Genomic DNA, 23,686 nt, shown 5'->3' with positions numbered 1-23,686 from the left:
ATAGCCCTATAGCCTTATTTAACTCCTCTTCTTTCCCATGAACTGTTGATTCAAGGAAGACTCATTTGGCTTTGAAATTTAGTTCAACTGCAAAGAAGCATGAGAATTTCCTGTTATTTATTTGTGATTGTTAGATGGCTTTAAAATAAGTAAACATAAGATAGTAAATAAAGGTGTAGGACAGGATGCCTGTCATGTGGCAAGAAGTTTCTCATATGTATCAGGATTGTGTCTCCATCAATCCTGCAGACATGACACACTGTGCTGTAGCAGATTTGTCAGAAATACCGATATTGCTCCTTTCCAGAAATTTGGAACTATCCGGGCAGATTTGATTGAGCAGATGAGATTCAAACAGAGACTGAAGGTGATCCAGACCCTGGAGGATACTACGAAACGGAATGTGGTAAGTCCTTGGAGAAATGGCATGTGGCCTTCTTTCTTTATCCTTCCTCACACTCCTACAGGTCCATAAATTCCTACTTGACAGACTGAAGATGATTTAAAAGAAGAAAATCAGGAACTTTCCCAGTATCTTTTTTTTTTTTTTTTTGGTGGTGAGGAAGAGTGGCCCTGAGCTAGCACCTGTTGCCAATCTTCCTTTTTATCCTTGAGGAAGATTGTCCCCGAGCTGACATCTGTGCCAATCTTCCTCTGTTTTGTATGTGGAATGCTGCCGCAGCATGGCTTGACAAGCAGTGTGTAGGTCCATGCCCAGGATCCAAACCTGTGAACCCTGGGCCACAGATGCAGAGCACACAAACTTAACCACCATGCCGCCAGACCTGACCCCCAATATGACATTTTTGAGTTTGTGAAATTTGTTGTGTTTATTCCTTTTGTAGGTGCGGACCATTGTAACAGAAACTTCCTTTACCATTGATGAGCTAGAAGAACTTTATGCTCTTTTCAAGGTGAGTTTCAAAGTAAATTCATGTATATTCAGGGACATAAAAGAGTTCACTTTAATAATTCAGTTAGTTCTGGATCTTTCTGTTAAATTCTTAAAGGATAGCATGAGTCTCAACATACATAAATAGGAAGATAGAGCTGAGAACATAAAAATGGAGTACTTAATATGAAAAAATAAACATATTCTTGTAATCGTTTAAGTTGATGTTTTAGCTTTCTTCCACTCCATGTAATATTTTAACTGTTTCCTTGGACTTAAGAAAATAACGTGTTTACTTTATAATGCCCATTGGAATGATGAGTATTATATTCTGCCTGAAATTCTTGTAAATTGTAATTTCTTATATCAAGCTGTACTAAAGCACCCTTAAAAAGAGATATATAGCAGAATAAGAATAAAGCTGATCAAATGGCTAAGGAAAAGCCTAATTGATTGAGTCTCTGTGATTTCAGTTTAGTAGTTCAGCCCCTACCAGGCTTGATCCTGAATAAGAAAATATGTTAGTAAATAAAGCAATGTAGAATTTTTTTCTTCTAGAAAAAATACTTTTGTCATAACTATCGTTATCGACCTCATAGGTAAAAATGTGGCAATTGACAGGAAAAAAATCCTAACGATGCTTTTTATGCAGGTACCAATTTTTTTCACCATCTCTAGTTGGGTAGCTTCTCATATATACGGTCATGCGTCACTTAACAACAGAGACGCATTCTGAGAAATGCGTCATTAGGTGATTTCATCATTGTGCAAACATCAGAGTGTACTTACGCTAACCTAGATGGTATAGCCTACTACACATCTAGGTTATATGGTACTAATGTTATGAGACCACCATCATATATGTGGTTCATTGTTGAACGAAATGTCATTATATGGCTCATGACTGGTGCCTTTCACCCCAGAACTAAACTTGGCTGTATTGAGACCTGCTAAGATCATAGAGGGACAAACATAAAGGGACAAGCATGAAGATCTGAGCTGAACGTCAATAGATCTTAGAATCAGAGGATATGATCGCTGGGAATGTTTTCACTAACATTCCCACTTGCCTGTTAGCAACTGGAGGGTGCTACCATTTTATTTATTTTTGTTTCATTAGTGCCTCCTATGGTGTCTCTCCCCGGTAGGTGTTCGAAACGTGTGTGTTTAATATATAGGTAAATTAGTGATCAGTTATCAATCTGGTACAGTCTCTGCAAGCTTCTTGTGCAGACGCAAAGATTGGGGTTTCCTGGATGGTTAGTGGTGTGCTTTGTGCAGCCCCACAGCATGACCAACCGAGGGGACAATAGCGCCCCCACCAGCCTCCATTCAGCACTTGAGAGTGAAGTCTCTGTCATGTGCCATCTCATTCATACATATAAAGCACTGTAGCTAATTGCTTGGTGTAAGTTGGTTGTCAATATAATGATGCAACTTATATCAAAACAAAAAAATGTAATGATCCAACTAAGGTCAGATTTTAAAGGGATACTGAAGACCATAACAGATCTGCTTCACAGGGTGGTGAGGGGAAGGGCCAGGATTTGGGGTCACTAAACAGACGTGGGAGTAGCAGCTGGAGACAGCAAGACTGTAGACAGATAATGGGAAGAGCCTGAGACTCTCGGTTGGTGTCAGGGATGGGAAGGAGTCTCTGGAGCTGTGGAACCCAAGATGAAAACTTCAGTTATGGACTCTTTCTTGAGTCTTTTGAACACTTTTATTGGCTTTAGTTCACTTGAACAAACATTTATTGAGGCATTTTGCATGTCAGATACCCTGCCCGACTTTTCAGTCATGTAAAAAGCCACTTTCTGGGAGTTTTTCTGCAGATAGAGAGGAAAGATGCAGTCCTCTCCCAAGATGCTTACTGCTTGGGTTTTTAGGGTAAAACTTGGTGGAAAAAGGTGAAAAGCTGCCCTCCTGCTGAAGATTTGGTAGAAAATGTGCTTCAGGACCTCTTTGTCCTAGTTTCTCTTGAACTGTTTCCTCATTAGTCCTTCGGTCCTTGTTCAGTCTCTGGTCCCGTAGCCACTGAATGATGCAGTATGGGTCTCATCAAGAAATAGGAGATGATCTGCCTGGCTTGTCTCTGCTGATGGTTGCGAGCACCAGGAAGGTGCCTGCACCCACGTTCAGGCCTATTTCCAGAGTAACTTGGGTGCTTCAGTTAAGAGGAGATGCTTTGGGTAACCTTTATCCACTGACACAGCTCAGGTGAAGAGGACCCCTCCTGGGGATGTAGCATCAACACAGCCCACTCACAGACGGTTACTGGGTATCACCAGTGATAGTTCAGAGTACAGCTCAACCCATGGCCACCGGAACCTCAGCCTCTGCCTCCCTGCCTCTGACGTCACCGCTGCATCTGCCCTGCAGCCAGAAATGCAGTCCCCAATCCCTGGTGAACTTTGACATGCTTCCTTTATTCTCCCAAGGCCACCTTGGAAAAAACCTGGCTTTGGCTCTGCTTTCCACCTCTCCTTCCTCCTCCCCCTACTCTACTCCTCTCTTTTTTAGGTTATTAGCTATAATTCCCAGTAAACAATTGTGATAAAAACATTGGTCCTCTTTGCTTCTTTCTAAATGAGAGCAAAACTGAAGTACTATACACAACGGACTCCCCCACTTTCAGAATCCCCAGGCAAGGGGGAAAGATCTGTTTCGAAAGTGCTTTTTTCTATTGCAGTATTTATACGTGCGTGTAGGGAAATATTCAGATGGTGCTCTAGGGAATAAAGTAAAAACAAAGTCCCCTTCTTCATGCCCTTCCCGTCTCCCCCACCCACCATCCAGAGCTAACTGTAAATGTCTGGGGGGAGGGATGTCTTTCTGGGCTTTTCTATTACATGTTTTATCTTTGCAGTCTTCCTAGAATGCGTGTGTGTTTCCACCAGAATCAATATGACCTCGTGAATAAAGAAGCTGCCTTGTTTCCAAGAATAGAAACAGGAAGCTTTCTGTTGGATCCAGATCTCTTCCTCACCACAGCGGTTCCTACTCATAACTTTTCTAGAGCTATTTTCAGACGTGTGAAATAGGACCACACACTTATAGCTTGAAGATTGTGACTATGATTATGTTTATGTGATTGTGGTGACCAGAAGGTAGGGGGTTTACGGGACACTAAACCAGGAATTAGGAAACCCGAGATCTCCTCCTAACTCTGCTTTGACTAACTGGTTGGGTGACCTTGTGTGTAAGCCACTGAACCTCTGGGCTCCACCGTCCTCACCTAGGAAACAAGGTGGTCAGATTGCCCAAATTATAGATCCTTTTCAGGTTAACGTTTTATTGATTTCTTTTAAGGAAAAAAATTGTTTATCTTTACGAGAGTTATTTCTTAAAATGCTTGTGAGTATGTGTGTAAGGGAGAAGAAAATGGGGTCCTGGGGGGTTCCCCTTCTTTCTTCACCTGCCTCCAGTAGTTCAACTGGATCTTTCATGCCAGATATAAACAGTAGAGATGGTTGCCATGGCATTGGTGAAGGGTGGTCAAGTAGAGGTGTGTGTAGACAAGGAGAAGGCAGAGGGGGCCCTGAGACCAGAGCACAGCCCTAGAAGATGCACACAGGTTGACTGAAAGCCTTTTTCCCAACTTGGGGAGGGGGCCTCTTCCTGGTATTTGTTGCGAGATGGAGTCCCCAATAATCATTCTGTTCTTTAATTTTTCAGGCAGAACATCTAACCAGCTGCTACTGGGGTGGGAGCAGCAATGCACTGGACCGGCACGACCCCAGCCTGCCTTACCTTGAGCAGTATCGCATTGACTTTGAGCAGTTCAAGGGGATGTTTGCTCTTCTCTTTCCCTGGGCCTGTGGAACTCACTCTGATGTGCTGGCCTCCCGCTTATTCCAGTTATTAGATGAAAATGGAGATTCTCTGATTAACTTCCGAGAGTTTGTCTCTGGGCTAAGTAAGGACATGATGTTATTGCATGAGTTTGGAGGGGGCAATGGGGCAGTCACTACCGTGGTCCTCAGTGCTGCTCTCAGGGCCATTGTCCCCACAATGCCTCGGAAGATTGGGTTTAGAGGGCAAAGGACCACATTTTAAGGTTTGAAAACTGGTTGTAAATTTTTTTAATGAATGGATATATTATATCATTAAATTATTGCCTTCTACATTAGATAGTTCTCAGCACTATTAAAATACATTACCAGAGAATTCACAAGACAATAAAATGCCAACTTAAACACTGAAACCACAGACTGTGATAACTTTACAAGAGAAAAAGAAATGTTTGGATGGATTGCTTTTCTTTCACCAAAAAATATATTTATATTACATATAATATATTTCATAAAATTTCATAGCATTTTTACTAAAGGGCTGAAAAAACCACAACAGCTCTGCAGTGCAAATGGAAGTCTTTTCTGTCTGCTTTCCCGGGAAGAAGGGCTGTCCATCATGAGAGTGCACACTCACGCCCACACCTCCCCAGGGCCATGTGGATTGCTGCATGTCAGCCTCACTGTCTGACCTGTTCACTGCCCTGTATTCTTACTGGATTATTGTTCCCTTTATAATTGAGCAAAATACCTACGTCGTAGTCGAGCTTGGCCCACCTGATGTGAGGTTGTGGATGTAGCAGGCATTATATCAGGCTGCCAGAATGAGATAAGAAGGAAAAAATGTTTTATTCTAATTGTGCCCCTCTGTGACGTTGGGCCATGTAGTTTAAAATGACCTACCCAAGGAAAGATGAAGGGGTCAGACATGGAGCCAATGATGATTCCACAGAGTGCCCTAAGTCTTTAAGAGTAATGACTAGGAGGGGGCTGGCCCCGTGGCCGAGTGGTTGAGTTCACGCGCTCCGCTGCAGGCGGCCCAGTGTTTCGTTGGTTCGAATCCTGGGCGCGGACATGGCACTGCTCATCAGACCACACTGAGGCAGCATCCCACATGCCACAACTAGGTGGACCCACAACGAAGAATATACAACTATGTAACGGGGGGCTTTGGGGAGAAAAAGGAAAAAAATAAAAATCTTTAAAAAAAAAAAAAAAAAGAATAATGACTAGGAGAAGGCTTAAAGGCCGGAGGAAGCTGATGGTTTTTAAAAAGGCAAAGATGAGGTCCTCTTAGGTAAGAAAAAATGATTTGTATGAAGCACTGCTCTCTTTCCTTAAAAGGGGGGCCGTGGAAGAACTGGCCTTTATTAAGGGCAGGCACTGTTCAGATGAATTAGAACTTGTTCTTTATCACTTAATCCAAACAACAGCCCTTGGAGGTAATAACGATGATGGTAACTAACATTTATACTGCGTTGGCTCTGCTCCAGGCACGGTAAATAGTTTACGTGCATTTAATTTGCCTCCAGGCACACAGCGACAAGGCTGGAGGCACAGTTTGTACAGTTCCTATTATGCTTCACTACTTGCCTGCTTCTATCATTATCCCCATTTTCAGTTAAGAGATGGAAGCTCGGAAAAGTTAAGTAACTTGCTGAGACAGGAGTTTTTAGCAGGTCTTCAAATATGTCATCTGTTCTCGAACTGTCAGTACCTGCTGGGCCCAGGATTCCAACGAGGGCTGTCCAGGAAGCTCATCTTTTTCTCACTACTCAGTGCTGAAGACAGCAAACTGGATTTCTTTTAGGGAAGAAGGAGGTATTAATTTTTAATTACACAAGGAATACATAAGTAAACTCTGCATTTTTAAAAAGCAAGACAATCCAGACAAAACTAAAGAACCCTTTGGCCCTATCCTAATCTTTTTCTGTTCCAAGGCAATTACTTGTCATCCTATTAGTATGTATCAATAGGGGAGTATTTAAACATTATCTTTGGAGAATAAGGAGGAAGAAAAAGAAACATGTTCTGCATATAGAAAGTCATAGAAATAAATACAAATATCTGATTTACTAAAGTTCAGTCAACTCCAACAAGGAAAGTACTCTTCAAAATCTTCAAGAAAGGATAGGAGGGCTTGAAGTCCAAGGTAGAGAAAACACTGGAAAAGTGTGCTTAAGGCTTCTTCAAATGCAGTTGAGTTCTTGAACAAAGTAAACTACACGCCAGATTACTCGGTGAGCTCTCAGAGCTGTTGTCAGTCTTGTGGGTCAAATATAGTTATGGAGACAGACAAGTAGACCAGAGATGAGAAATTCTGTTCAAGTTAAAAAAAAAAAACTAAAAAGTGAATTCTGGAAAAGATAGATCAGTAACTAATGTTAATTCCCAGAAATTCCCTCTAGAAATTAGCGAACAGATGGTCTGTATGGAATTAGAAACGAGGGATTACTATCAGAAGCCATAAATTAGATCATCTTCTTTTCCAACCATGTCGATGGAAGGCAGAGTCTCTCTAAGCATGTCATGGGTGTCATGATGCAGCCGGTCATTGGCCAGATAACTCATTATCAATGGAAAAGGTGGAAGTGTATAGAAGTCAGTGATTGCATGACTGACTGAACACGGTCCCCAAGTGTGATGGTTAATGAGTCAATTTCAGCTGAGAGTTCACTGGTACCTTGGGCTTGGTATTCAACCTCACTGATTGTTTCCTCATTTGCAAAATGGAGTTATTGTCAGAACTAAAAGCGATAATTCAAGTCAAGTTCCTAGAACGGTGCCAGACTCAAAAAGGGTCAAGTATTATTGTCACTATGCTTACTGTTTATCCCCCTCTGCTGGACGCAATCGGCAACTTAAACCATAAAGCTAGAGAAGGCATACTTACCAAATGGGTGGGCTATACGAAGCAGGGGGAGATAGCCAGTATGTTGGATGACAAAAACAAGATTAAAAAGTATGAGGAGAGGAAATGATTGGCAAAAACAAATGGATAGGGATACATAAGAAACCCTAAATTTTAAGAAATGATTGTAGAAGAACCAGCTAGGGTGTCTGCGTATAGTATAGTGGTTTCAAGCATGGCATTAGGGTCAGACAAATCTGAGTTCAAATCCTCGACCTACCGCTTACTAGCCTGTGACCTTGAACACATCACTTAACACCAATAAGCCTGACTTTTCTCATCTGTAAAACTGGGATATTAATTAAACCCATCTCATGGAATTATTATGAGAAGAAAGTGAAATACGCACAGAAAATAGTTAGCGTAGGACTTACCACAAACAAATGGTTAATAAGTGTCTGTCATTACTTTCGTGATTAGTATTAGTGAGTCTGCAGACATCTTGGGGTTTAGTTAACCATGTGGTCAGTGTGAAACTCCAGAGAGGAGAAAGAGTATAAGAAGTTGAATGTAAACTTAGGCTCTATCAGTGCAAGTCAAGCAGAGTTCCACTATTCTCTGATGTGAAGAAAAGGCTTCTGGAAACGCTCTGTCCAGAGAGAGATTGATTGACAAATTAATACAGTTAATGGATGTGGGTAAGAGTAGGGGAGGGTGTACATACAAACCATGTCATGTGAAAACTTGAAAAATGTGGATACATGTACCTTGACGAAGATTAACGCCTGGAAGAGGTAAACTCGAGGGGGACAGGGCAGCTGTCCTTAAAATCTGAAAGGTTGTTGCGTTGAAGAGGCAATAGACAGTATAATAAGGGGAAGAGGAGGAGTTCTAAACGTTTTTTGAGTCATGGACTCTTTGAGATCTAATAAGGACTATAGCTATTTTCTTCCCCAAAAGCGATACACACATAGAATTTTACGTTTTGTGGGCTCGTGGACTTTATGAAGTTGAGACTGCAGGTTTAGGATCCTGAAACTGAAGCAAAGATGGGTGGAATGAGATGCCTCTGGTCGTGATGAGCTCCCTGTCTCTGGGGATGTTCAAGCTGATGCTAGATTCCTGTCTTAATGTGGAGGTGTAAGGGGGATCCTATGTTAAGTGGGACATCCAACAAGATAACCGCTGATGTTCCTGTCAACCCAGATTCTATGATTCCTCTTTTCCCAAATCTGATTAATCTTCACCTCGATGATCTGAGATAAAATATTTGCAAAGGATTTTCTGATTCCTGAAATACATATGGACTTTAAGGGAAAAAGTAACAGGATTCTTTTGATTGAAGCTATTATGATGTAATGGCAGATAGGTTAGGATAAATTAAACTGAGGAAACATTTAGAAGAACCCAAAACAACTAAAAAGGATTTGTAAAACAAGTAATTTGAAGCAATCTCAAATATATTTTGAGATTATTTCTGAGCTCTAACAGTTATTTAGAGTGTTGAAGCCTCATCGCATGATCTTTCTTATTAATAACACTAGTTTATTATGTGCCAGGCACTATTCTAAGCAGTTTATATCTATTGACACATTTAGTTCTCACATTTCATGGGTCCTGATGTCAAGACCCCTGGCAGCATCTTCTATTTATCATCTGGCCTTATGGAGAGGAAACTGAGGTACAGCAAGGTTAACTCTCCCAAGGGCACATATTTAGTACAAAGGATTTGAAGCCAGACATCCTGGTTCCAGAGCTCTTAACCCAAATATGTCCTGGCCAGACCTTCTGTCACACAATGTTTCAATTTGTAAAGTAGACTTTCAGGGGCGTGCTAAGCCGGGAGGGGATACTAGCGCACACAATGCATTTCTCATCCGTACTTACGTGACTTCTAGGTGCCGCGTGCCACGGGGACCTCACAGAGAAACTCAAACTCCTGTACAAAATGCACGTCTTGCCTGGTAAGTGAGCTACACAGAGCAGCACCTGTACCTGTAACCATGACCTGGCCTGAAACTTCTTTTTGGTGTGACCTGTTTGCCTCTTTTTGATACACAAAGTCACTCCTTGGTCACTGAGAATGAACTGAACAATGACTAGTTACGTAAGTTCCTGAATCCGCATGTGCTTGATCCTGTGGTCATTCCCCTGTTAGAACAATGAGTTGTGGTAATAGAAAGAGCAGACTTCTGCAAGAGATGGAATCACTGGCATTTGGTAACCCATGGAATGCAAAGGTTGTTAGAGAGGAAAGGGTGTAGGAGCCTGAGATTCTGGCTCCAGGGGAGTCGTTTTACCCGTGATGGAAACAAGTGGGAAAGATGGTGAGGTTCTGAGTTCAGTTTTCAACAAGGTTGGCCTCTGATTGAGATGTATCTAGCAAATACAAAAATAATAATACTAATAATAAATAACTGAGGAGAGATTGGCACTAAAGATAGAGTAAAACTGTAAATTTGGGAATTATCTTTATAGCTTACTATTTCCTAAAATTTGGTTCCTAAAGCATCGTTCCACAGAATTTAGCAAAGTCTCCATAAAAAGGAAAATGTAAAGAGACACTTAGGCGTGGAGCTGTTAAAAAGGACGGTCGAATTAGAAATGAGTGAGCCCCTCCCCCAATAAGGGTTTAGAGGCTGTAGGCATTCAAGGCCCCCAGTGATGCTACCCTCCCACCTTTGTAACTTCAGCTTCTCATCCTCTCCTGTGTCATTTCTTTAACAAATAAAGCACACTTTGACTGAGTCATGGCCCTGCCAATATGAAGATTCTCTCTCCTCCCTGCTCTAGAACCATCCTCTGATCAAGATGAGCCAGATTCTGCTTTTGAAGCCACTCAATACTTCTTTGAAGATATCACCCCAGAATGCACACATGGTAAGTGACTTTCATCACCAGGGGTACTATAATTCATTTCTACAGAGCCCCCTGTTATTGGAAAAAGTTGCCTCCAAAGCTAGTCAGTCAAAAAGTATGTGAATTCAGTTGCCTAGTGTGTTACTTTCTTTAGAAGATTTTTGACGTTGGACAATTACTGTGAGGAAGGTACTTCTGCCCACCAAAGAGACCGTGTACTTTGAGTCCTGGCGGCTTAGAAAAATCAATCATGTCCTGTATAGTTGTATACTTTGCTCCCCTCTCCCCACTGCAGTCAGGCTCATTGAGATCCAGAATCGGAACTAGCACTTATCTCAGAAAGCATTCTCTTATATCTGTCTTTGCTCTGTAACAGACATCAGCAAACTTTGGCCCCTGGGTCAAATCCAACCCACTGCCTTTTTGCACAGCCTGTGAACTAAGAATAGTTTTCCATTGTAAGTAATTTTTAAAAATCAAAAGTAAAATATTTCATGACATGGGAAAATTATATAAAATGTAAACTTTAGTGTCCATGAAGTTTTATTGGAACAAAGCCGAGCTGTTCATGTATATATTGCCTATGGCTGCGTTCATGCTTCAGTGGTCGAAAGGAGTAGCTGAGACAGAGACCTTATGGCCTGCAAGGGCTAAAATATTTACTATCTGGCCTTTTACAGGAAAGGTTTGCTGAGCCCTGCTCTGTGTGGTTGTTAGGTCCACATAGACATGATCCAACTCACTGTATATATCTCCAGGTTTACGTGTTAAAGCATGTACTGTTTTGTCCGGTGTGAATCTAAGCACCATCTCTCAGGCTGCTAGCAGCGAGTTATTTACCTTCTCATTCATCATTAGGGCAGCTCCACGACTTCACCCGAATCCTAAAGTAAATGTGGGTTGTCGCTGGGTCCTTTGCCTCTTAAATCTTGCCATCCCGAAGTAAGCACAGCTTAGACCTGCTTTTAAACTGGGAGCCTCTAAGTAATTGAGTAGAGAGGAGTGAGTCAGACCCAGTCTTATTACTACAAGTTGAGGGTAGGAGCTTTAGACAGGATGCTGGCTCTGTATATCGTTATCTAGGTGACCTCAGGCAGGTTCCTGCATCTCTGAGCCTCAGTTTCCTTATGTGAAAATGGAGATGATAGCTGTCATATAGGGTGTAGTAAGGACTTAATGAGATAATGTAGTAAAGCTTTTAGCATAGTGCCTTACCACATCCTACATTGTGAGCAATCATATTTTGGCTGCAGAATGTTTGCCATATCTTTCTTGGTGGACGCTCATTTCAGGAAAGAAGCCACTTGTTTCAGAAATGCTTCAGGCATAGTCATAGGCCAGTAGCATTTAATATCATTAAAAGACACTTTTTAAAAAATGTTTTTCTGACTCCAAAAGTACTATTGCTTTGTATTGAAATTTTAAAACAAAGACAAAATATATGAAATAAGCCAAGATACCTTAAAATCTAATAATAGAGAGCGAACTAATAATATCTTGAAATATTTCTTTTCAGTCTCTTTATTCATATTATTATAATAATATATATAAGTATATATAAAACTGGGATCAAACTGCTTATCCAGTTTTGTATCCTACTTTTTTCACTTAAAATCCAGTGAGCATGTTACCATGTCATTAACATTCTCTGAAAACATGGTTTTTAAATGGCTGTTTAATATCCATTGCATGGGCTTACCATACGTTAACTAGTTTTGAATATCTACTTGTTTCCTAAATTATTTTCAACATTAACAGGAGAGGAATTTATCAATGACATATAGTACATTGTCCTCACTGTCTTAAAAGTTGCTGAGGGGGCCGGCCCAGTGGCGCAGCGGTTAAATGCACACGTTCCACTTCAGCAGCCTGGGGTTCGCTGGTTCGGATCCCGGGTGCAGACATGGCACCGCTTGGCAAGCCATGCTGTGGCAGGCGTCCCACATATAAAGTAGAGGAAGATGGGCACGGACGTTAGCTCAGGGATAGTCTTCCTTAGCAAAAAGAAGAGGATTGGCGGCAGATGTTAGCTCAGGGCTAATCTTCCTCAAAAAAAAAAAGCTGCTGAGATTGATTTGACACTAAATGCAGTAAAGGTCCCATATCTGACACACCTTTTGGATGGCTGAGGAAGTGCTGTAATGCTGTCTTACAGGCAAACTGAGTGGGATTCTGTGATGTTGTATGCCTTTCTCTTGTGAAATCCTATGCGTCTCTCATGTCCTGTTTTAAGAAGAAAAAAGAAAACAGTTATAAGTGGTTTCCTTGAAAGTCATATTTTTAAAATGCCAGATTATGAATCTGAAGGAAATTTCTAGTATATAACATGTTTCTGTTTTCTTTTATCAACATAGGTTTTAATTTCTTTTTAAAAAGTGAGTTCTTGATCTTTTGTGGGGCCCGACAGAAAGTCAATCTCATGCCAGCAAAGTTCGGATGATAATATAACAGAGAAGGGAGGGAAGCCAGCATTCCTTGGGGACCACCAGTTTTTAAGTACTGAAGACTACATGAAATCATCCATTTAATTCCTAATTACACCCTGAACCCCATTTGTGAAAGAGAATTCCGGGGGAATCCTTCACCTAGAGTAGAGATAGGGTTGTCGGATAAAATATGGGACACCAAGTAAAATCTGAATTTGAGACGAACAACAAATTATTTGCTTCTCATGGGTTATGTCCCATGAGGTATTTGGGACTCAGTACTAAAAAATCATTTTTCTTTTATGTCAAATTCAAATTTAACTTGGTACGCTGGGTTTTTGTTTTGTTTCTTTTGCTCAGGCAACCCTACCTAAAAGTTTTTTCAATTTTCTACTACAAATGCTAAATCTATGGGTTTATTGTATAACATTCTCCTCTTTCCTTCTGACTCTTTCCTGGCAGTGGTTGGACTGGATAGCAGAAGCAAAAACAGTGCCGACGATGGCTTTGTCACAGTGAGTCTAAAGCCGGACCGAGGTACCGATTTTCTCCTCTCGATGTATGTTTCCCTCAGTGCTGATTGAACACTCGTTTCTTGACCTTTGAGCACTTATTTCTTGGCACTTGGGTTTTAGGGAAGAGGACAAATTCTCAAGAAAATCGTAATTATCTGAGACTCTGGACTCCAGAAAATAAATCCAAATCAAAGAATGCAAAGGATTTACCCAAGTTGAATCAGGTAAGTGCTGAACAGTTTAATTCGTTCATTTCAAACCCTGAGGCTCTGTTTCCCAGTCATAAATAAATGCGAAAGAAGCATCCTCAAACAGAACGTGGGGTGCTTGAGTAGTATCTGTCTGGATCTATTTTGGGCATGTTTTTGTGCATCAAAAATGTGCTTGGTTGTGAGAAAATGACCTCCTTAGATAAAACGTGAACCATGAAATAGCCAATTTTGAGAGTACACGCATTCTCATCCCAATCATTAAAAATACCCTCAGAAACGATACTCATCATCACTTATCATCAGGGAAATGCAAATCAAAACTACACTAAGATATCACCTTATACCCGTTAGAATGGCAAAAATAACCAAAACAAAAAAGTAACACATGTTGGAGAGATTGTGGAGAAAAAGGAACCCTCATACACTGCTTGTGGAAATGCAAACTGGTGCAGACACTATGGAAAACAGTATGGAGATTCCTCAAAAAATTAAAAATAGAAATACCGTATGACCCAGCCATCCCACTACTGGCTATCTACCCAAAGAGCTTGAAATCAGCAGTTCCAAAAGTCCATGCACCCCTATGTTCATTGCAGCATTATTTACAATAGCCAAGATGTGGAAGCAACCTAAATACCCATCAACTGATGATTGGATAAAGAAGATATGGTATGTATATATACGATGAAATACTACTCAGCCATTGAAAAGGATAAAATCATCCCATTCACAACAACATGGATGGACCTTCAGGGTATTATGTTAAGTGAAATAAGCCAGATAGAGAAAAACTCTGTATGACTCCACTCATATGTGGAAGTTACACATGTAGACAAAGAGAACAGATTAGTGGTTACCAGGGGAAAGGGTGGGTAGGGGGCAGGCAGAAAGGGTGAAGTGGTGCACCTACAGCATGACTGACAAACAATAATGTACAACTGAAATTTCACAGGCTCGTAAACTATCATGATCTCAATAAAAAGTTAAAAAAAAATACCCTCTGATTCTCAAAAGACAAGCTCATGCTGTTTAGAAATCACTGTGCTCAGCTATAAAGATGTCTGACATACTTTTTTCTTAAAAAGCTGAAATGTAATGAGGGAGATAAAACAATATAAATAATTATAACACAAGATGAAAATGCTAAGTTTCCTAACAGAAGAACAGGTAAATCATCGGGGTGGGGAGGTGGAAGGCATTACTTCTGTCCAGGGACACCAGCAAATGTGTCGTGGGAAGGGGGATTTGAGCTAACCTTGGAAAAATTGGGCAGCATACTAAAGTGTGTAGACGTGAAACGAGATGAGGTCTGGGATTTACTTAGGATACTTCAACAGGGGGTGAAAGAGTTAATGAGCAACTGTAGAACATAGTCCTTCCTGACTCTAGGTAATAGGTACGTGAAACTTTATTATTTTGGTGTTTCTACTTTCGTGGATGTTGGAAATTTTTCAAATTAAAAAAAATGGAGCCATCCATAAAGAGACTTTAAACAACACATCAATCCACCCTACATATAGGACTTTTTGGGCATCTCGTACTAGTCTAACGTTAAATGGCTTTGCAGTCCACTTCCATCCTGCCTCTGTGCTCCCCATGAGATGGTCACATTCTTTGTGTTTTTCCATACTTTTCAGGGGCAGTTTATTGAGTTGTGTAAGACGATGTATAACATGTTCAGCGAGGACCCCAACGAGCAGGAGCTATACCATGCCACGGCAGCGGTGACCAGCCTCCTGCTGGAGATTGGGGAAGTCGGCAAGCTCTTCGTCGCCCAGCCTGCAAAGGAGGGCGGGAGCGGGGGCAGCGCGCCCACCTGCACCCAGGGCATCCCAGGCGTGCTCTTCCCCAAGAAAGGGCCCAGCCAGCCTTACGTGGTGGAGTCCATTGAGCCCCTTCCAGCCAGCTTGGCGGGCGAGGGCGAGGAGCACTCCCTGGGAGGGCAGATGGAGGACATTAAGCTGGAGGACTCCTCGCCCCGGGACAATGGGGCCTGCTCCTCCATGCTGATCTCCGACGATGACACCAAGGACGACAGCTCCATGTCCTCGTACTCGGTGCTGAGTGCTGGCTCCCATGAGGAGGACAAGCTGCACTGCGAGGACATTGGGGAGGACACAGTCCTCGTGCGCAGTGGCCAGGGCACAGCTGCGCTGCCCCGGAGCACCAGCCTGGACCGGGACTGGGCCATCACCTTCGAGCAGTTCCTGGCCTCCCTTCTGACTGAGCCTGCCCTCGTGAAGTACTTTGACAAGCCCGTGTGCATGATGGCCAGGATCACCAGTGCGAAAAACATCCGGATGATGGGCAAGCCCCTCACCTCGGCCAGTGACTACGAGATCTCAGCTCTGTCAGGCTGACATGCGCTTTCACTGGGGATGGGGGAAAGAGGGAGGGAAAGGGTCTTTTTTATGTTCTTCTGTGTTGGGTTTCTTTCTTTTAAATTAAATATTTATTAGTACCTGGCTTAAAGCCTAGTGTTTTCATAATATAATACAAAGAAAACTGTTGGAGAAATATTTAAACACCTCGATGTAGGTACAGTACACTCTGTTGTTGGGGGGAGGGGATTTACCAGAATACAGTTTATTCAGTGAATTCCAAAAAACCTGAACCTGTCTGTGATATGTGTGTATTATAACTTCTTAATCTCGCTGTTGAGCTGTATACATGGTTTAAAAAATAGTGCTGTTTAATGCTAAATAAGGCAGCAGCCACTTGGACATTTGGGCTTTTTAAATACAATTAGAGCTGTAAGGAAAACGAAATGCCACAAACACAAGAATGTTCTTAAATGGAAAAAGGCGTTGTCAGCTGGGGTAAATCCTATACCATTTTAGGGAGCGTTAAAAATATTTTTTAAGATTTGAAATATGTTTCATAAAAGTCTTCTATTCACAAATCCTATTCAACAGATGTTCCCCTCAAGGGGAAACATTTGAGTTTCTAAACAATCATGAAAGTCTAAATGATTTTTACGTGATGCCAGAGTAACACTTTTATTTGATCAATTCGAACAAATAAGAGACCAGTTTTGCATTAAAAAAACTCTTCTGATTATTTAAGTCAGCTGACCAGAATTCAGGGAAAATGAACAATCTTTTGTGCCAGAGAATCTGAAAGTGGCAATGAAGATGACAGAGGGCTCAGGATTTTTTTTTTTTTTTTTTTTGGAAAGAGTAAAAGTACTGATGCTTCTGATACTGGATTTTCAGCTTCTTGTTACTCATTGCAAATAAAGCAAAAAATAAAACAATAAACTTTACCATTTCCATACTCTCCATAGAGTCAAGAAATTATACCATGTATCACCTATGGCCATCTTTCCAGTTAAATCAGTGTAAAGTAGAGATCGTGTAAACTGAAAAATTCTGCAAGATAACATAACTGAATGTTTTACAGCAGAACTTGTCACTTTATAAAGGAATAGTATGCTCTATCTAGTTCCTGAATGGATGTGGAAATGAAAACTAGCACACTTGCACTTTGATTCATGCTTCTTTTTTTATGACTATTATAGTTTTGTCTTTGACAGATGTTGAAGGTTTTTTCTTATTGTTGAATTCATGATCATGGTCACCTTTTCTTTGCTTATTCAGAATATTCCTTTCAGCACCTTCCTTTACTTTATTGTACATTTGTGTCCTTGTTTGAGCTGTTGCTGCTGTTTTTTATTTTGTTTACAGAATGATTTTTAAACTGTCAAATGAAGTAGTATTAACCTCAAATAGGATAAATGTGAACAAATAAAATACGTCAGATACTCAGATGTGGTTTTCTCTTGGTGCTTGAGTTCCTGCCGAAGGCAATAACTGTTCTTTTGACAGCTTTGCAGGGGGAATTATGTTAGGCAACCATTTTGACTAATGAAACAAATTTTTATAGGCAAATGTTTTGATATAAGAAATAGACTATGTCATGATGTGCATATGAATGAGTATTTAAAATAAGGAAGAGAATTTTCATCAGTTATCTATTTAACATTCTACGTAAGTGAAAAAAGGGTGAAAATCCCTCTGTTTAATCCTTATTGGTACACTATGATACCATTTGGTATATATTTAATGGAGTTACTAGTCATTTATTTGATCTGGCTCTAAGATTGGTCCCATTACTGCATCATGTGTTTTTATCTGTAAAGTCACTTAAGCAAGCCTCAAGAAATAACTGTAAATTTTGATACTCTAACCCACCTCTGCCTCGCCAACATCAAAGATGGGTTTGGGAGGGGACTAAGCATGCGTTGAAGGGTATAGGCCTAGATAAACAAGAGGAGTCAGAACTTCCCTTTGTCATTGAGAGAGGGACTGTACTGAACAGTACATCTCTCTGAATGCTCTGTCGTATCATTGATGCTCTATCGTAATACTGTGCAATATCTTAAACATTGTCCTTATTTGTTCAAGCACATCAGAGTGCTTTTCATCACAGCAGCAATATAGTATATAATGGTAGGTTTTGGTCTGTTTGCTTCTAACAGCTGCATTTGGAGGAGCCCTGAGCCCTTAAGTTGATTATTTCCAGCTCAGTCTGTGAGACAAATAGGCTTGTCAGCTTGTTTCTCCTCAGCCTCCAGAAGGCAGGCAGTGCATTTCAAAGAGCATTTTCTGAAAAAAAATTAAAGTTCCTGCCTTATTTTTAATGGCTGTGTTATGTCTATTTAGTATCTCCATGGATTATTCTTTTTATTTTAATTTATTGTGATTTTTATCTTCTTCTCTGAATGGTCACTTTCCGTCTAGCTCTGTGATGATTAGTTTCCCAAGCTAATAATCATTACCCCGTCACCATCATGATGGTGGGGTCAGTGTCTATATCCCAATAGGCTTGAACTGACATCCCAGTGAGCTTCCAGCTCCAGAGCACGGGGCCCTGGCTTTGGGGGAGCTTCCACATATGAAAACTCAAAAGAGAAAGCTACTGCTGGGGGGAGACAAAGAAAGCTTTTGGAGCCTAGATGCTAGGGAAGTGAGTGTGCCAGAGAAACCACAGATCCAACTATGTCAACGTCATTCCATCCAGCGTTACTTCACGTCTGTTTCTGGGTAGGAGGGGGATGAACTATGTGGAAGTGCCACAGGGGGAGCCCTGGGCAGGGAGAAGGCTCATATGCCAGCAGCGTCCTCACCTCCCACTGAGTTGTGCAGGCTGGGAACCCTGGCAGCCAGGCAGAGGGCAGCTCCCAGCATGCTCTTGTCACAGCAAGGAGGAGAGATAGCCAGGCTTCTCATCCTTGCTGTCCTGTCCCCAGAGATTGGATAGCAGCCTCCCAGTCTGAGCAGAGTAGCCTTGGCCTGGTCTCTGGAGCTTTGTCTAGGGAACCTAAACTTAGAGCTACTTTAGTTCTTGGATTTAACAGAGTGAAACCCCTGGGGAGTGTTGGCAGCTGCCTCATTTCTCCCATCTCTGGTTAAGCGCTCCTCTGATTGGGTGTTCTTCCTTACCCATCCTGTAAGAAGACTCTTTTGTTACTTCTAACCTGAAAAGAACAGCAGTTGATGTGGTGAGTACAAAGCATCTCACACTATTTTCTGCTTTAAAATGACTCGCTTTACATAATGTTTAGGGCCCTGTGCCTTTTGTTTAACATATTCCTGACAGTCTAATTCTTTAGAAGGAGAGCATAGGGAGCCAGACAAAGGAATTGGGAGATAGGCACAGAGTGAGGATAGAAGGCAAGTACTAGGATTCGCTTCCTGTGGGCTTTGTTAATACAACTGGCTGCCAGGAGACAGGTCTGCACAGCAACTAGGAGCAGATGGCTGAGCGCCAAGCTGTAGATTATTTGCGCTTTCTGGATTCACAGTTACTTCCTTTCCTCACCCTTCACAAAGGCTAAAACTCTGCACAGCTAAACCCCGTAGCTCTTCTTAGTATGCATCAAGGGCAAAGTGTCAGCTAGACTCACACCGCGTCCCTAGGGCTGGGCCAGAGGTAATCTTTCAAATGGGTCTAGCAAATCCACTTATTTCATGAATGTTGACTACCTACTGTGTGCCAGATATACTGTTTTAGGCACTGAGAGTACAGCAGTGAATGGAGATCAAAAATCCCTTTCCTTAAGAGAAATTTACTTTCTGATAAGAGAGACAGACTATAAACAAGATACATACCATGTATGTTATTAGTGACATGGGTGGTAAAAAAAATAAACCAGGATTTGAAGTACTGGGCTTGGAAAGGTGGTGAAATTTTAGGTGGGGTGATCAGGGAAGACTTGACAGAGAAGGTGACTTTTGAGTAAAAGCTGAGGGAGTGAGCCATGCAGATATCTAGGGGGATTACTTTTCAGACAAAAGGGACTGCAGGTATAAAGGGCCTGAGGTGGGCGGGTACCTGGCAAGTTTGAGGAACAGCAAGGAAGCTGTGGATGGAGCAGAGGGAAGGTACGAGGCAGGACGGTGACAGAGAACCAGATCACACACGGTCTAGGACGTCAATGAGAAGACTTCAGCTTTTAACTCTGAGTGAGATGGGGAGCCACAGAAGGGTTTGGATCAGGGGAGAGACATGATCCAACTTAGGTTTTAATAATTCTAACAGCTCTAATGAGCATAGAGGTAGATGCATAAGGATGGAAGAAGGCAGACCAGATAGGAGGTCGCTGCAGGATTCAAGGAAGAGTTGGTCATGACTTTTTCCCCACCCTCACTCCTGAGGCCTGGAACTAGAGTAGGAACATTTCCACCAATCCTAATGGTCAAAGCAGCCAGTCAGAGGCGAGGTCAGACTCAAATGAAGGTGAGCTAGACCCTATCTCTCGATGAAAGGTGTGTCCAAGAATTTGTGCTTCCTTCATTCTGTCACATCTCCCAACCTTCTGGGTTTTCCTGAGCCTTCTCCAACATTCACTAAATACTTTAGCATCTGGCTCACAGATTTCCTTTCTGCCCCAATTTTTGCTACCATTCAAGGAACTTCAGCATCTACATAGAGAAGCCGGCAAACCCTCCAACCCTGATTTCCGTGACTTTCCGTCTCCAGCTGTACCTCAGAAGTATGACCCTCCTATCGTTCCAGCTCTGTCATTCCTGCTACACTGGCTCCCGTCACTTCTAGTCCCTTAACCCCTCTATTAATCCACAATGTCTCTCACTGATTTTCCTATTCCGATTAGATCGTCTGGCCATTTCTTCAACCACTGTTTTCCCAGCTCTCTCAACTCCAAATTCCCTAATCTTCTGTAACTGCCACGTGTGGTGGCCACTCTGCGGTCCCCAAATCTTGAATCATTACAAACATCTGCCTTCTTCAGTCACATCTGGGCTGCTGAGTAGTAGGTACTGCTAGAGTGGGGGAACTTCACACTAGATAGATTTGTGCTACTACAATTTTGTGATTTCATCTTATCAGATGAGTCCTGAATGCTGCTCATCTATCCTTTTCCCTGTCCTTATCCAATCCTCTGAATCCCAAAATAGCTATTTTAATTCTTGACTCCTTTCTTCAAACTGCTAATCCTATTCCTGCCCCTTCTTAGGTGAAAAACTTGATTCCGAGTTCACAGAAATAATTTGTGCTATCAGTTGCAACTCTCAACTTTTAGCTCCTCAACTACAAATTTATCTGTACCCACAATCTGCTTTTCTCCCTTCTCCATCTTGGAGAAAAATTTGGCATCCTTTAAGCTCTGCCTCTCTCATCTTCAACATCTTCTTCACAATGGATTTCTTGGCTTCAGATTGTAAGAGTATTTATTCAGTCCCTTAAATCTGTTACACACTCTGCTTATTGATTTATCAACTGCATGACAGCCAAACACGAAAGAATGGTCTGATCTTACTGCCTTCATTTCTTCAGCTCCAGTCTAACTTCATTTCACCTCAGCTTGACTCCTGGATTCATCATTGTACTGAAACTGCTCCTGCTGAGGGCACCAAGGATTTCCTAATTGCTGAATCCAGTAGATCCTTGCTGGTTCTTAACTTACTTACTTCCTCTTTCTTTAACATTCAGATCTGTTGACATTCCCTCATTAAAATTCTTTCCTCCCTTGCATGGTCTCTGTGGCAACAGTATCTTCCAGATTCCTTCTTCTCTTTCAGACAAATCCTCCATCAGCTTTCCTGGGCTGCCTTCCTTTGCCACCCCTTAAATGATGGATACCACAAGGATCTGTCTAAGGTCGTCTTCTCTATTACCTGTTCTGAAGGGCTTACCCACTTCAATGATTTCAGCTCCTGTCTATCTGCTGTTGACTCCCAAAGGTTATCTCAGACCAGGCTTCTCTCCTGAACTGTTTGATTCAACAAGTATGTATCAAATGTCTTGGGTGTTCCAGGGTTTGTCTATGTTCTCATTTCCTGAATATACCATATGCACCTCAAAGACTGAGCTTGTATTTTCTCCCTATAACATGTTCCCCTTTGTTATGCCCTAACTTAGTTAATAACACCAATACCATCCAGTACCTCAAGCCAGAAGTATGAGTCATCCTTGATTCCTCCTGATTGTGTATGACACACCTCCAGTTACCTATCCATTATTTCTTCTAAACACCTCAATCTCTACTATTCTATTCCCAATTATAGTATCTTAGTCTAGCTTTGCATTTGTTGATATAGGTCCAAGAGGGTTTTATTAGGTTCATATATTAATATTTGATCTATCCTCTTCACTCCGGACTGTACTTTTTTTTTAAATAGGTTATCCTTAAACAAAAGTAGCAACCCCAACTACCTGCCACATAACAAGATAAGATCTACTGCTTTGTGCTTAAAAGAACAAAGCATCCCTCAGGCCCTGGTGGATTGAGCAGGCTCTCAGCATCTTGTTTCTTCTTGACATCTTTTGTGCAATATCTAATGGTCCAATTCTTATGCCCCAAGGTGTGACCCAAAAGTGGAACTCAGAGGTTGATGCTCTGATGAAAGGTTATGTATAGATTTATGTCCCTGACCCTGGCAACTCTAAGGCAACTTTCCTTAATTGGATCTGTTGTTTAATAACTGGAAGGCAATCATTCAAAATAGCCTTTTGGCAATTGGTCAGTCTGAGTATGACATAATTACTCTTCCAATCATTGGCAAGTAAGAAAGAAATGGTCAAGTCTGTAAGTTCATGATGCCAGGCTTTCATGTGTGTCTATTAATGTTTGTGGCAAGTGTTTGAAAGAAAAACGATTTGGATTACAACAATGATGGCTGGATTATAGCCACTTTATTTTTCTCCCCTTGGTCTCTCCCTTCATACCCTCCAGTTACTCATTTAAGCTGCCATTTATGTGATCTTTCTAAAACTTCAGTGTAATGTTTTCCCCTGCTTCAAACTCTCAACATCCCAACTTCCTACAGAGTAATAAACAAGCATATAAGAATGCTTATGATCAGTCACTGCCAATATCTCTATAAACCAGTTTCTCAGCACTTATTAGTATTCCAAGAAGTGAAGAACCTAAAATATACAAGGTATTACCATTTATTCATTTTTCCCACTTGCTGGTTTTGATATATAATTTACAGCATCCTTTGTCATGCTATCAAAATCTATGAACTACGTGAGATATTTCAACCCCTCCCAAAAATTTAGATCTAAGAGTGAGAGACGGAGGAGTGTTGACTTTCGAAGTTTTGGCAGTGAAAGAAATCTTCATATAAAATGATATATCATCAATATGAAATTTCATCAAAAGCCAAAAAGGAAGCCTTAGCATCAGATATTTGGACAATACTTCTCTATAATTTGTATTGAAATGTCAGCTATTTCTACAATAAAACGACATGTTATCTTTTCTCACTCTGAGAGAGAAAGAACTGTACATCAGAGCAAGGAAAAAAATAAGGAAATAACACTGGAATTCACTGAGTCCTTCTGGAAAAGACAAATCAAAGAAATGCTCATTTAAGCTGAGAAGACATTTGAAAGAGTCCATGAAAAAAAAAGTACAAAATCTTTTGGGATGCGGCGCTGGGTTAATTCCTCAGCAGCTGGTCTCATAAAGAAGAAGATGCACCATGCCATAAGGGAACTTGTAAGTACCTGCTGCAGTGGAGTTAATCTGGGTATATTGGCTTCCTAAAAGACAAGCAAAATATAGTTATAAACTCCTTTGTAAATGAAGTATAAGATGAAAGACCTTTAATAATACACACAGGTTGACATGGAGATTTCAGAATTTCCTTTGGAATTCCATCTTCT

General features: G+C 41.3%; 1 protein-coding gene across 1 annotated transcript in view; it reads left to right on the top strand.

The window, feature by feature from the left end:
* The window catches only part of TBC1D9 (TBC1 domain family member 9), a 110,161-nt gene extending 92,845 nt beyond the window's left edge, over positions 1–17,316 (top strand). Inside the window, exons 14-21 of the mRNA XM_044767217.2 lie at positions 308–406; positions 846–914; positions 4,571–4,811; positions 9,436–9,501; positions 10,331–10,417; positions 13,285–13,359; positions 13,458–13,561; positions 15,187–17,316. Of these exons, the coding sequence (XP_044623152.1) occupies positions 308–406; positions 846–914; positions 4,571–4,811; positions 9,436–9,501; positions 10,331–10,417; positions 13,285–13,359; positions 13,458–13,561; positions 15,187–15,909 (1,464 nt within the window). The 3' untranslated portion in view covers positions 15,910–17,316. The remainder of the gene's footprint in view (positions 1–307; positions 407–845; positions 915–4,570; positions 4,812–9,435; positions 9,502–10,330; positions 10,418–13,284; positions 13,360–13,457; positions 13,562–15,186) is intronic.
* The last annotated feature ends 6,370 nt before the right edge of the window (positions 17,317–23,686 follow it).

The sequence above is a fragment of the Equus asinus genome, chromosome 3, assembly GCF_041296235.1.
Source record: "Equus asinus isolate D_3611 breed Donkey chromosome 3, EquAss-T2T_v2, whole genome shotgun sequence".
NCBI classification, from domain to species: Eukaryota; Metazoa; Chordata; class Mammalia; order Perissodactyla; family Equidae; genus Equus; species Equus asinus.
The sequence above is the reverse complement of the archived record's forward strand: the minus strand, read 5'-3'. Positions and strand labels throughout refer to the sequence as shown.